The 13414-nt window shown below is 50.4% G+C and overlaps 1 protein-coding gene and 1 long non-coding RNA gene across 4 annotated transcripts in view; one reads left to right on the top strand and one right to left on the bottom strand.

Moving 5' to 3' along the window:
- The window catches only part of BCL7A (BAF chromatin remodeling complex subunit BCL7A), a 31258-nt gene extending 26259 nt beyond the window's left edge, over nt 1-4999 (top strand). For all 3 annotated transcript variants that reach the window (XM_069557792.1, XM_069557793.1, XM_069557791.1), the window contains one exon: nt 1990-4999. In XM_069557792.1, the coding sequence (XP_069413893.1) occupies nt 1990-2061 (72 nt within the window). In that variant the 3' untranslated portion in view covers nt 2062-4999. The remainder of the gene's footprint in view (nt 1-1989) is intronic.
- Nucleotides 5000-11136: 6137 nt separating this feature from the next.
- On the bottom strand, nt 11137-11979 carry LOC138422617 (uncharacterized). The gene is made up of 2 exons (XR_011249945.1): nt 11932-11979; nt 11137-11475 (listed from the first exon to the last, which is right to left on the bottom strand). It is a non-coding gene; the product is annotated as an uncharacterized lncRNA (long non-coding RNA).
- Between the last annotated feature and the right edge of the window lie 1435 nt (nt 11980-13414).

Raw genomic sequence — 13414 nt, 5'->3', positions numbered from 1 at the left:
GTATGCAGCTGTTAAAGCACGTTGACCAGGTACAGGTAGAGAATGAAGAAACATTCTCACAGCGTGAGCCGCAGTGCCAGGCCTCCAGCGGAGCGTGAGCCCATTTGATTACAATACAGATCCAACCCTCAGATAGAATTGGCAAAAGCCAGGATGGCAGCTGGCGTCTCCTGGCCTCTCAAGATGCTGAGCCATACCCCGGGAGTGTCTGGTGCTCTCCACTGGCATCTGGAAAGTCCAGGGGTCTTCCATTCTGACACACCCCCACCTCCACTCCCATGTTCAGGGACCCACACCTGAAATGGGGACCCTTCCGCAGTTTTCACACTCACATAGACGTGCCGCTTGTCTCCAGAGCTGCTCAGTTTGTGAGTAAGACAGAGGGTGTGTGCCCTGAAGCAGAGAGCTTGACATTGATGTTCAGCCTTGCCTATTTAAAAACGAAGAAATGTTCCCTATCCTCTTTTTCAGCCACTCCCTCCTGCTCCCTCTCTTTCGTGGGACATTTGTCCGCTTTCCAGAGTCCGCTGCCAAGCTCACATACTGTCCCCACCCCATGCAAATGCTCTGTGGACGCTTGGCCTGAATGGTATCCCCCTTCCTCAGAAGGCACAGTGACCCACCTGCTCCTGTTACGTTGAGACCGAGCTTTTATCACTTTCACGAGGAAAAGGCAGGGGAGAGACAGGGGCAGTTCTTTCTGCCTTCCTGTCATATCCACTCTCAGAAAACTCACTCACCTCATCCATCAAGGCCCGGGGGTCTCTGTTTAGCACCTCTTGGGCCTCCACTGTGTACTGGGCAGTAAGCTGGGTCCTAGGGGGATGGTGTGAGCCAACTGACATGGTCCCTGTCCTCAAGGAGTCAGGGAGGATGGGTTCAGGGAGGCGGAGACACAGCCAGGAGCCGGCAGATGCAAGTGGATTGCAGTTCGAGCTGTAGGAGAGCGGGAGCAGGGTGATGCAAAGAAGCCCTCCTGGATGGTGCGGGCGGGGAGGGGTGAGATGAGAGCGGGAGAGAAAAGGGCACACAGGCCAGGAGACAGAGGCCAGCCTGAGGAATGGCAGGTGAAGCCAGGGAGGCTGGAGCCAGGCGGACAGGAAAGGGGGAGGAAGGAGGGGAGGGAGAGGGGCCTTCTCGGCCTGATGAGGAGTTGGGATTTTGTTCCGAGATCAGTGTTATGCTCTGTATGATCTCTGTTTTGAAACTATCTCTTGAGCTCTGCTGAAGGCTGGGTGGGGCAGCTGTGGAGCAGGCTGCTGCTCCAGCCATACAAGGAACGGAGGCTCAGGTGTGGATGGGGTGGCTGGCAAGGGCAGCCGTGGGTGGGCTGAGGGTCTCTAGAGATGGAGTTAGGCGTGGCGAGAAGGGAGCACTCCAGGGTGCTGTCCAGCTGTATCCTAGGCAGGTGGCAGGGCCATCGCCAGCCGTGGGAGTGCTGGTTAGGATGGGCGACCTTAGGAGCTGGACTCGGGGGATGGGTTAGTTTGGAGCTGGCTGGGATGATAGAGCGAGAAAGTCGAGGGAGAAGTAGGTGAGTGAGTGTCGAAGTGTGTGTGTGTGTGTGCACGCGCACACACGCGCGCACACTGGAATTTCTTGGGAATTTGGTGGCACTACAGACCTTCCCCCAGAATAACCAACATGTATGCATTCCATAAACGTCTGTGCTGAGTCCTGGATGAGCTGTTGTCAATACAACCAGGTTGGTCTAACCTTTGATCTTGGAGAGTAAACTTAAAACTGCATACATAATTACCCTGCAGTTAGCAATTGGAAGACGCAGGTGACTTGGTGGACATAGGAGTAGCTTGGGTGTGTGGCTCCCGGTAGGTCCGTGAACCCTTTCAAGTCCATGCCAGGGCCACAGGGTCAGAACCTCAGATGCCCACCTTCGACTTGTAACTTCCCAGCTGACCCAAGTTGCTCTCCCGGGGTGTCAACCTGCATTTCTCTTTTCTTCCTCTTCCCCCACCTCCCAACCCCAAGGATCTGGAAGGAGTGCCACCCTCCAAAAAGATGAAACTGGAGGCTTCGCAACAGAACTCCGAGGAGATGTAGACGCCGAGTTCAGTCCTCTGATCCACGTCTCACGGGAGATCCATCAGCAGGCTTAGTTGTTGAACAACCTCGCCCGAGCAGATCCCTGTCGGGTGCAAAGGGAACTACTAACTTAACAAGTTTACCAAGTGCAAATCCAAGAAAACCTAGAACGGCGTAACTTCTCAGACACTGAAGAACTTTCTGCTGTGAAGCAAAACACTCGAATCTTGAAGTGACTTTCCTGGGGAAGGCGAGGTCGACAGCTCAGGAGCGTCTGGACACTGTCTCTGAAGCCAAGATTACATTTGTGTTGCTGCTGTATTTTTTTTTTCCCTCCCCACTCCTCTATTTAATGATATAAGCTATTTGAGGGTGGTACTGATCAGGAATTCGCTTTTCATCGGGGCTTTTCACTGTTCAACCGATATTCCTTCTGCTTTCTTTTTTCGTGCCTTGTGCCCTTGAGGTGACCTCTGGCATGTTTTCCTGGTTGTTTTGCGTCTCCCCTTACAAGTGCCCTCTTGGTTCAGTTCAGGCAGCCGTTGCTCCGGTCCTCGAGTCTTTCTCCTCCCTGCCCCAGGACTTCAGCTGGAGTGGACCAGGCAGGGAGAAGGAGAGCTTGAGGCCGCAGAAGAGCAGGACCTCCCCGGCCATCTGGTTTTCTAGGTGCAGCTGGGAGGCTGCAGAATACACCCTGAGCCCTGGTTGGGGACAATGCTAGCCTCCAGGGTCCGAGGAGTCTCAGATGTCTGGGCATTGTTCCCAGGCTTGCTTGAGGCATCTGAACTGGTGTTTCCAAGCCCACAGCTGCCCAGAGGGACATACAGAGCCCTTGGATTGTCCTGGCACTTCCCCCCTCAGCCCCTCCCCACCATGTGGCAACCTCCCACACCTCCGAAGATGGACTGGCTCCTGTGGCTGATGGCAGGATGGTCTCCTTAAGACGATAAAGGGCCGGAGGAGGCTGGGAGCAGATGGCAGGAATAGCTGGTGCTGAACTTTCTCTCATAGGACGTTGCTTGGATTTCAAATCCACAGTCACCTGCTACCCTAGTCTACCTCCCCAGCTCCACCTGGCCCCACCCGCGGGGGAGGTGAGGTTGCAGTCGGCCGAAATGCAGAGTCCACCGGCTTTCTGCACACTGTTCTGACTCCTGGAGCCAACAGTTGGATCGCGTCTCTTTCCCAGGATGCTCCGAGGGTCCCCACAGGGGAGCAGGCCTTAAGGGTTGGAACTTGAGGCCAGAAATGAGGCCCCCGAGAAACTGGAGAGCTTTGCACTCCTCCAGAAAGGGGGCCCTGGGGTCCCTCCCCCGCCTGCATCCCCCGCCTGCATCCCCCGCCTGCACTGGGACAGCTTCCTGTCACTAAAACGGAGAAGCACCTCTTCTCCCCACGCCCCCCACCTTGGATGAACTGCCTCACTCTTTGGTTCTGAGGCCTGGTTTGCTCTTAATTCCTATACGGACTCCTCAGACCCTTAACCCTTCTCCTGAGCTTTCTTTACTGCACTGGAGTTCCAACTCCCTTTGAGTTGTGTGAGGGGGGAGGGGGAGGGTTCCGGGTTTTGTTGGTGTTTTTTTTTCTGTTTGTTTGTTCGTTTTGTTTCTGTTTCGGCCAATTGGTGCATATATTCAAGTACCACCTTTCACGTGTGGATCTCTCTCCTGACCACCATGGGGAGTGTCTGCCAGACTCCATTTTCTAAGCGTTTCTGAGGGTGAGGCTCTTCTTTGTTTTTGAAGGGAGCCAATCTATTTCCTGCACTTCAAGAAGAATCAAAATGTTCCTGAATTTCAAATACCTCATGCAAACATGTCTCCTGAAGCAAGGGAAGGGGAAACACACACACACACAAACTTTGAAAATGGTCATGTTGAAGTTAGAGATGCCGAAAGGTTTCTGTCTTAAAAAATCCTTATCAATTTTGCCCCTCAGGCAGGCAGTTCTGCGGAGAACTGTGTTCTGTGTTACCTCTCAGCGTATCTCAAGGCGGCTTTACCTCCAGATCCTATAGAGTTAGAATTAACTTCCTTTATTTGCAGCAAAACTCCGTTTGGATGAAAGATGAATCTGGATATCTGTTCCCTCCTCTTTATTTTTTTTGGGAAATGAGAGGTGACAAGCAAGACAGCCGAAGACGAATCACAACACAGGCATCCGTGGAAACAGCAGGGTCCCCTCGACAGGCAAGGGGGGCGGACATGGTTGAGGGTGAACAAAGGAGGACGCCCGGGATACGAGGCTGTCATTAGTTTTTCTCTGAAGTGCCTGAAGGTAGGAAACGGGCCAGGGGTCCGGGCCGACTGGGCCCCGCCACGGCCATGCCAGGCAGAGCGGCCAGCGGCCCTGCGCCCCCATCCACGCCGGCCAGGAAGGCCTTCCACGCGGGATGGTGAGACTGCAAAAACCCACATGTGCTTCCTTCCCCAATGTGGCCCGCTCCTCGGGGCCGCCGCCCTTGCCCACACCGTCCTGCGCCCCTCGCCCCCTCTCCCACCACGGAATCTAAGACCTTTCAGCCGGCCGAGCCAGAGGCGGGGGTCCTAAGTGAATGCCTTCCGCCAACACCAGGCCCCGCAGCCTAAAGGGCTCCCAGGGCAAACTTAACTCCCCGCGAAACTTGAAGTTGGGGATGCTGCGGTTACACATTCCACAAAGTGCTGGCACTTAACACCCATAACCTGAAGGCGGAAGACTGACTCACAGGTGGTGACCTCCCATTACCAACGATGTCATGGTTTGGAATGTTCCATTATCAGCCAAGGACCTGCTTAGAGATATAAAGACCTTTTTATTCACCGTTACCTAATTGTTTTTTTTTTCTTACGATTTTTTTTTTTGGTGTGTTGTACAGCAGTATAATTTTTCACTTATTTATTCCATCAGTAGATATGGTTTGTACAATGTACAATGGTTCCATTTCAGAAAATAAAAATTCAAATCATGAACACCATGTGATTTTGGAGCGTCATGGTAAAGAGTAAAATCCTGTGAGATTTTACTCACAGAGTGGGCTGCTCTGGTGTCTCCAGCGTGGCCCTGACTTTGTATACAACTTGAACACCGGGACTGTGGCCTCTCACATGCTGCGGGCGGGTGTTGTTGGGAGGCTGAGTTGGTAGCCAATTAGAACCCTGGTATAAATTGCAGCCAGGCCATCTGCCCCCATCTTGCGTCCTGGCAGTGTCCCTGGTTTCAGGAGGCTCTGGCCCATGGCAGGGGCTCAGGGGTCGATTATTTGGTGACTTGAAGCTCTGTCTTGACTTGCCTTAACAGCTAGTGACTCATGGTCAGGCTGGATCCAGAACCGCCCCAGGGCCTCTCCCCCCACAACTCAGGCTCTTTCTCGCTCTCCAGCTCGGCCTCCCTCCCCCAGTGGACTTTTTCCTTTCTTCTCTGTCCAGTCTCTCTTTCTCCTCTCGCACCTGAAACCTGGCCCTAGGTGAACCACCAGCTAGGGGCGAAAGGGGTGGGACGATTGTTCTAGCTGTCCTGTGCAAAGTCACCCGTGTTGACCGACCTGGAGGCAAACGTTCTCCTTTTTTGTTTTGTCTGACTTTCCTCCCCACCCTGTTCCTTTTTAAGGTGTTCCAGTGTTTTTACCAGGATTGGTTGCTCAGTGAAATAAACTCCTGATATGGAAAGTTCATCCTGACAAAACATAAATCATAGGGACCTTGTTTGCTTAACCAAAGAAAAAAAAGTGCCTTAGCAGGCACACTTTCACTCTCTCTGGTATTCCTGAGTTCTGTTCCCTGGGTCTCCAACTCTGGCTGAAGGTCCCTTCCTTCCAGACTCATCTTCATCTCTGGATCTCTCCCCTTCCCTCTGCCATTCTTGTCTCCAGGCCCCTGGGTCTCTTGTCTCAGACATTCTGCTTTATCTTCTCTGTCTCAGCTTCCCTGTCTCTGTGGAGCTTTCTGACTTCCTCTCACCTCTCTTCATCAAGGAGCAGTCATGCCCAAGGGCTGGAAATTTGGACTTTACAGGCATCACTTGAACACCATCTGTGTCCTGAACCCTGGGCAGCATTGACTCCAGTTTGACCCTTTCTCTCTAAGCAGATAAGCTGGTATGCTAGGATGCTGGGGACAGTTTGGAATTGGGAGAGGTGCATTTTGATGGCAGGGGTCAGGGAGGCTCCTAGGATGGTGGAGGAGCCCAGGCATAGGCCTAAGGAGTCCATTTTGCCTTGTGGATGTTAACAAGTGGCTGGAGGTTTCTGAGCCAGGGCCCTGCTGGACTGAGGGCGGTGTTGCTAGTGAATGGCGTGGACTGGAAAAAGCTAGACAGGAGGTGGGGGCAGGGCAACTATGGAACTAGACTGTAGGTGAAGCAGGAGGCGAGGAGTTGGCAAGAAGGCCCGTGTGCCCCAGGTGATGTGAAGGCAACAGGCACTGCAGCCAGGTGAGGTGGGAACAAGTTTGCGGAGGGGAAGGCAGGCAGACAAAGCTCTGGTCCAGGTCCAAGTCTGAACCGCAACAAATGTCACAGAAGTCCGCGGTTGGGCTGAGGAGGGATTTGAATTCCTAACGCCCAAGTTTATCCCTCACCTGCCCCTTGAGGAATGCCTATTTTCCTCCAGAGGCTCATAGGGGACACTGGCTGCCTTTGCCAGTTGCATTCCCCTCTTCTTCCAGTAGGGGTCCCCCTCACCCACTCTCAGCCCCAAGGGTGGCTGGGCTATCTGGGTCCCTCTCCCTGGCAACAGCAATTGGCTCAAGGATGATCACGTGGCCCAATGAAAGTCAGCCCTGGAATTTTTGTGGGACCTGTTGGGAAACACTTCCCCTACAGTGTTGGCTGGAGTTAAGTGGAGCTGTTGGGGCCACCTTCACTCCAAGGCAGGGAGAAGCCTGCCTGAGAATGAAGCTGAGACAGGAGAGAGTTGAAAGATGGTGAGTGTGAGCTTCCTGAGAGCACCACTTGGACCCAAAGTGTTAGTCACTCAGTTGTGTCCAACTCTCTGTAACCTAATGGACTGTCGCCCACCAGGCTTCTCTGGAATTCCTCCTGGAATTCTCCAGGCCAGAATACTGGAGTAGGTTGCCATTTCCTTCTCCAGGGGATCTTCCCAACCCAGGGCTTGAACCCAGGTCTCCCTCATTGCAGGCAGACTCTTTACCGACCGAACCTCCAGGGAAGTCAGCAGCTGGCCCTGAAACCAGCCCTCCTGAACTTTTCAAGTTCTTGAGCCAGTAAATGCCTGTGATCGTTTAGGTTAGCTTTCCCTTGGTCTTTCCCCACCTGAGCCCCCACCCCTCCATCCAAGGGCTTGGAGGGTCTCCTGGACAAATCCAGAATGAGGGATGGTTGTTGAGATGGTTGTTGCTCTGACCCTGACTGTTTTTCTCTTGGAAGGACCGTCTCTTTCCTCCAGACTTTATTTTTTCAATGCTCCCATGTGACAGGAACTTGGAAGTTTCACAGCTGAGCACAAGGAAATAGAGGCTAACATAGACCTGATTTGGACTTTGGAAGCAGGCTTTTCTAGAATCCTCAGAGCTCCAGCACTTCAGAGCTGGGTGACCTCAAGTAAGTATCTTAACCTCTCTGGGCCCCAGCATCCTCATCTGTAAAATGGAAAGAATAATGGTGCTTCCTCAGATTGTTGTGAGGATTAATATATGTAAATTACCAAATACACGTAAAGTGCTCCAGACAAGCCCTGAACATGAACGTGTTAGTTGCTCAGTGGTGTCTGACTCTGGCCTCATGAACTGTAGCCCGCCAGGCTTCTCTGTCCATGGAGTTCTTTAGGCCAGAATACAGGAGTGGGTTGCCATTCCCTTCTCCAGGGTATCTTCCTGACCAAGGGATCAAACCCAGGTCTCCCATGTTGAAGGCAGATTCTTTACTGTCTGAGCCACCAGGGAAGCCCATGGCACATAGTAAATCTCAATAAATATCGACTGCTGTTGCTGCTGCTCTTATTGTAGTTACCATCCTCCTGCACGTCTAGACCCCAGAGCTCCAGCTGCTAGACCATGAAGCTCCAGGAAAGGCAGAATCGCCCACCCCCAGCTGCTTTCAGCTTGTCCTCTGAGTTACACTTTGCTCCCTGAAGACTCGCCTCTCCCCTAAACGAGACTAACACTGGAGTTACCCCCAGCTCGCCCCAGATGATCTAGAGCCCGAGTGGTGCCTTGTGGAATGACTAGAACCCCACCAGGAAACAGGCAAAGGGAAGACATTCCTGGTCAACGCAAGGGCTTGAGTAAAGGGCTGGAGGTGTGACGACGCATCCCCACTGTGAGCGTTGGCGGCCCTGTATGTCAGGCCCAAGAGGGACCTTCAGGCTGAGGAACAGCTCACTGGAGGCTCATTTTTCCAGCATCTCTCCTTCATCATTGCTCTACCTCTACAGGCCCTGGGGGAAAAGGCCTCTAGGAGGCAAGCACCAGGAGGTGGTACCAGGCCTTTTGTTCCTGTCTCCCTCTAGGGTACCCCTGGGACAGACACTTGTGCCCATGGATGCCCTGGGTGACCTGGAGTCAGTGGCTTTCTCTCTTTAGACTTGACCAGAGATAACAATCTGCTTTGCATCAAAGAATCTCAAGAGACTCTTAAACTCCGCTTTTCTCCCTCAGGGCTCTCTCAAAGTATGAGCTCATTTGACCTCTTTGTCACCCTAAATGGTAGTTAGAGCAGGATCAGCTGCCCCATCATACAGATGAGAAACTGTGGCCAGGGAAGTGACTGAACAGGGTCCCGCAGGTACTCAGTGAAGAAGGCTGTGGAACCTAGCCTGTCTGCCACTAGACCCGGGGTCAGCAGATCCAGCCTGCCAGCTGTTATTGTAAATAAAGTTTTATTGGCACACAGCTATGCTCATTCACTTACATATTATCCCTGACTGCTTTCACAATTGAGAGAAGGCAATGGCACCCCACTCCACTACTCTTGCCTGGAAAATCCCATAGATGGAGGAGCCTGGTGGGCTGCAGTCCATGGGAGTGCTAAGAGTCAGACACGACTGAGTGACTTCACTTTCACTTTTCACTTTTCACTTTCACGCATTGGAGAAGGAAATGGCAACCCACTCCAGTGTTCTTGCCTGGAGAATCCCAGGGACAGGGGAGCCTGGTGGGCTGTCGTCTATGGGGTCACACAGAGTCAGACACGACTGAAGCAACTTAGCAGCAGCAGCTTTCACAATACAACAGCAGAATTGAGTAGGGGACTGACTTGCAAAGTCAGAACTATTTACCACCTGGCCAACTGCTGCACTTGACCACACTTTCCTGTTGAAACTGTGTGGTTGAAAGAATATGATAAAAAATAATGACTAATGGTAATAACAACAATAATAATAATTACCTACTATGTGCCACGGGCTTCCCAGGCAGCACTAGTGTTAAAGAACTTGACTACGGAATGCAGGTAGATGTAAGAGATGTGGGTTCAATCCCTGGGTCAGGAAGATCCCCTGGAGGAGGGCACGGCAAGCCACTCCAGTATTCTCACCTGGAGAATCCAATGGACAGAGGAGCCTAGTGGGCTACAGTTCTTAGGGTCACAAAGAGTCAGACAGTACTGAAGCGACTTTGCACACATGCTCAATGTGCCAGATACCATGCAAGACTTACCTGAATTTTTCATTGATATGAAAGGGTGTTGCTCAATGAATTTTCACTGAGTACACCTGCAAGACCAGCACCTGCATCAAGAAACAGAGTATTACTTATTCTCTGGACGCCCCCCCGCCCACCCCTTGCAGTCACTACCCTCTGAAGGGTAATTACTATCCTGATGTCTCTCTGCACAGATGTTTTCTAAATGTAGCATTTTCTGAACTTTCTATTCATAGAATCGTACAGAATGTGCTCTTTTGTGTCTGGCTTCTTTCACTCAGTAAGATGTTTGTGAGATTTATCCATATTGCATGTCATTGGCATCACGACACGCTTCTGCTGGTGGGCGTTTGGTCTGTTTCCAGTCTCCATGGAGTATTATGAATATGCAAGATATTGGACCTCATTTCACCCTGGCTCCAATGAAAGGGGGACCAATTAGCCCCGCTGTACAGATGTGAAGACTGAGGTTAGATACTGTGGTGCCCACGAGGTAGCACAGCAGGTAGGAAGAGTCATGAGCGCAGGTGTCCCTGCCGTCCTGACTCTCTGACTTCCTCATTAGTTTCTGGCTTGACATACCACTGTGACTAACGACTGTTATGGCCCCATTTATACGAAGTAATTTCTAGAAAAAGCAAAAGTATGGAGACAAGGTAGAGACTGAGTTGTCTAGGGCTGGGAGCAAAAGATTGACCATAAGGAGGTCGGAGGGAATGATTTGAAGCAACCTGATTGTGGGGATAATTATACAACTGTGTGTGAACTTATTTGACTAGTTGTTTAGTTGCTAAAGTTGCAAAGTCACTTCAGCCATGTCCAACTCTTTTGCAACACTGTGAACTGTAGCCCACCAGGCTCCTCTGTCCATGGGATTTCCCAGGCACTTGCTCAGTGGTAAAGAATTTGCCTACCAATGCAGGAGATGTGGGTTCCATCCCTGGGTCCGGAAGATCCCCTGGAGAAGGAAATGGCAATCCATCCAGTATTCTTGCCTGGGAAATTGCATGGACACAGGAGCCTGGTCGGCTGCAGTCCATGGGGCCACAAAGAGTCAGACAGGACTGAGCAACTAAACAAGAACAACAGTAAACTTACTAAAATTCATTGAATTGCAAACTTAAAATTGGTGAATTTTATGAGAAGTAGGTTGCACCTCAATAAAGCTTAAAAAAACCCAAACCCACAGGCATCTATTTCTCCACCCTCTATCCACACACACCCCCATCCCCACTCCACCTCCCCCGTGCCTGAATTTCCCTTAGAGGTGTGAAGCTGGCTATGCAGACTGCCCAGAGCTGTTGAGCCATGGAACTCTGGCAGCTCCCCACCAGCCTGCCTCTCCCTGCAAAGACACGGGGGTCTCCTTGGCCAGAGGTGACATCTGAAGCAATCACAATCCTGTTTGGCTTTACTATATCCGACCTGCCGCCTGCCAGGGGCCAAAGAGCCACGCGCAGCGGATGCACCAGCCCCAAACTGTTTCTCCAAGTAGTCCCCAGAGATGGTCGCTGCCTTTCAGTTTCTGCACTTGTTTATTTTCAAAGGGACGTTGCCAGACCGCTAGGCCACCCCTGCCCTTTCATGGTTTGTTTTATGCAAAAGATTTCAGGAAGAAAGAGGAGGTAAAGCGACCTGAAACCAATTACTCTGCTGGCAAAGAACAGCCACAGGCCCCAGCTGTTAGGTTTGAGGGATGTGTGTGAGGCTGAGATGCCCCTTTGGTACCCCGCCACCCCAAGAACAGGAATCCTGAGAGTGTTAATAATCATTGCAGAGGATTTTCTGGCAGTTCAGGGGTTAGGGCTCTTCGTTTCCACTGCAGTGGGCACAGGTTCAATCCTTGGTCAGGGAACTAAGATCCCGCATGCCGTGCAGCCATAAAAAAAAAAAAAAAAAAGAAAGAAAAGGAAAAAATAATAATCATTGCAAATATTCAAGAATAAGAAAGAAAAGAAAAAAATAATAATCATTGCAAATATTCAAAGTGGACATTGGAATAGTTAGACATCTGTGTGCAAAAAGGAATGACCCTCAGCCCCTACCTCACATCTTATAACAAAATTCACTTCAAATGACTCACAGACCAAAATGTCACTCTAAAGATTCTAGGAAAACACAGGAGAAGATCTTTGTGACCTTGCGTTAGGCAATGATTTTTTAAACGTGACATCATAGCACTAACTATAGGAAAAATAATTGGTAAATTGGATTTCATGAATATTTAAAAGTCAGGCTCTGCTAAAGACACTGTTAAAAGAATGAAAAAAAAAAAAAAAGGATGGGCAGACGATCTTTGCAAAACACTTACCTGATAAAGGACTTCTATCTAGAATATATGAAGAACTCTCAAAATTCAGTGATAAAGCAGTCCCACCCCCACCCCCGCCAAAAAAGAACTAGCCAAATATTTGCATAGAAGTTTCATCAAAGAAAATATATGGAAGGCAAATGAGCACATGAAAGATGCTGAACATCATTAATTACTAGGGAAATGCAAATTAAAACCACAGTAAGATACCATTGCATTCCCACTAGAATAGATGAAAAGGCCAGAATACCAAGTGCTAGTGAAGATGCAGAGCAACACAGCCCTCCTCCACTGCAGGTGGGAAGGCAAAACAAATACAGTCATTTGGAAAATAGTTTGGCAGGTCTTTATATGGTTAAGCCTGAACTTGCCCTATAGTGGCCTTATCTGTAATCACCAAAAGCTGGAAACAACTAAATTGGCCCTAAATTGTGGTAGTCATAAGATGAGCACAGCAATGAAAGAGGAATGAACTATAGACACCCTCGGCAATAAGGAAGCCTCTCAGATGCGTCATGCTAAGCGAAAGAAGCCAGACCCAAGGCTGTTCACTGAATGATTCCATTTATTAATATGTGACATTCTGGCAAGGGCAAAACAATAGGAACACGAAGCAGATCAGTGGTTGCCAGGGGCTGGGGCGGAAAGAGGGATTGATTGCAAGGGGTTGAGAAGGAATCTGTGTTGTGAGAGAGTGCTGGGACTATTCCACATCTTTTTTTTTAGTTTGGCTGAGCAGCATGTGGGATCTTAGTTCCCCAACCAGGGATTGAACGGGTGCCCCCTGCATTGGAAGCATGGAATCTTAACCCCTGGACTGCCAGGGAAGTCCCACCACATTTGCTTGTGGTGGTGATTACATGATGGAGTATGTTCGTCCAAAATCGTGAAACAATACACTAAAAAGAGAGAACTTTAGGTAAGTTATTCCCCAACACAACAAAGCAAAAATAATAATAATAGCCAACCATGCATCACATACTATGTGCGAGGCACTCTTGAAGCACTTTCCATATAGTAACTCAGGCAGCCCTCCCGACAACCCAGAGAAGCAAGTATTGATTATCCCCAGGTTGTGAGCGTTTTGTGGCCGGAGATCTCTCACCTTCTTAATTTTCTCCCCTTCCTCAGTTAGATCCCTAGGGCCTTCCTCCTTTTCTAACCTTCACTTTATCCTGTGACTGTCTTTCTCCCATATCTACACAGAAAAGATTTCCACCTCACCGGTTCCACGAGAGACACACGACCACTAACGAGGTTTAGCGGAGCAGAGACTTCAAACTCGAATGTCTGCTGGAACCAGGCAGGTCATGGAATTAACAGAGCACACTGCGAACAGTAGGGGGTGGTGGGGACTGCGGAAAACTGGAGAGCCAGGCTGGGTCTAAAGGGCATTGTCCCTCCTCAGCTCCAGCTTCTCCCATATGGAACTAGTAAGAGCCCAGTATTGCTAGACCTTCTGATAGTTCAGGAAGATTCTAAC

The sequence above is a fragment of the Ovis canadensis genome, chromosome 17, assembly GCF_042477335.2.
Source record: "Ovis canadensis isolate MfBH-ARS-UI-01 breed Bighorn chromosome 17, ARS-UI_OviCan_v2, whole genome shotgun sequence".
NCBI classification, from domain to species: domain Eukaryota; kingdom Metazoa; phylum Chordata; class Mammalia; order Artiodactyla; family Bovidae; genus Ovis; species Ovis canadensis.
This window is presented reverse-complemented; position numbering and strand designations above follow the sequence as displayed.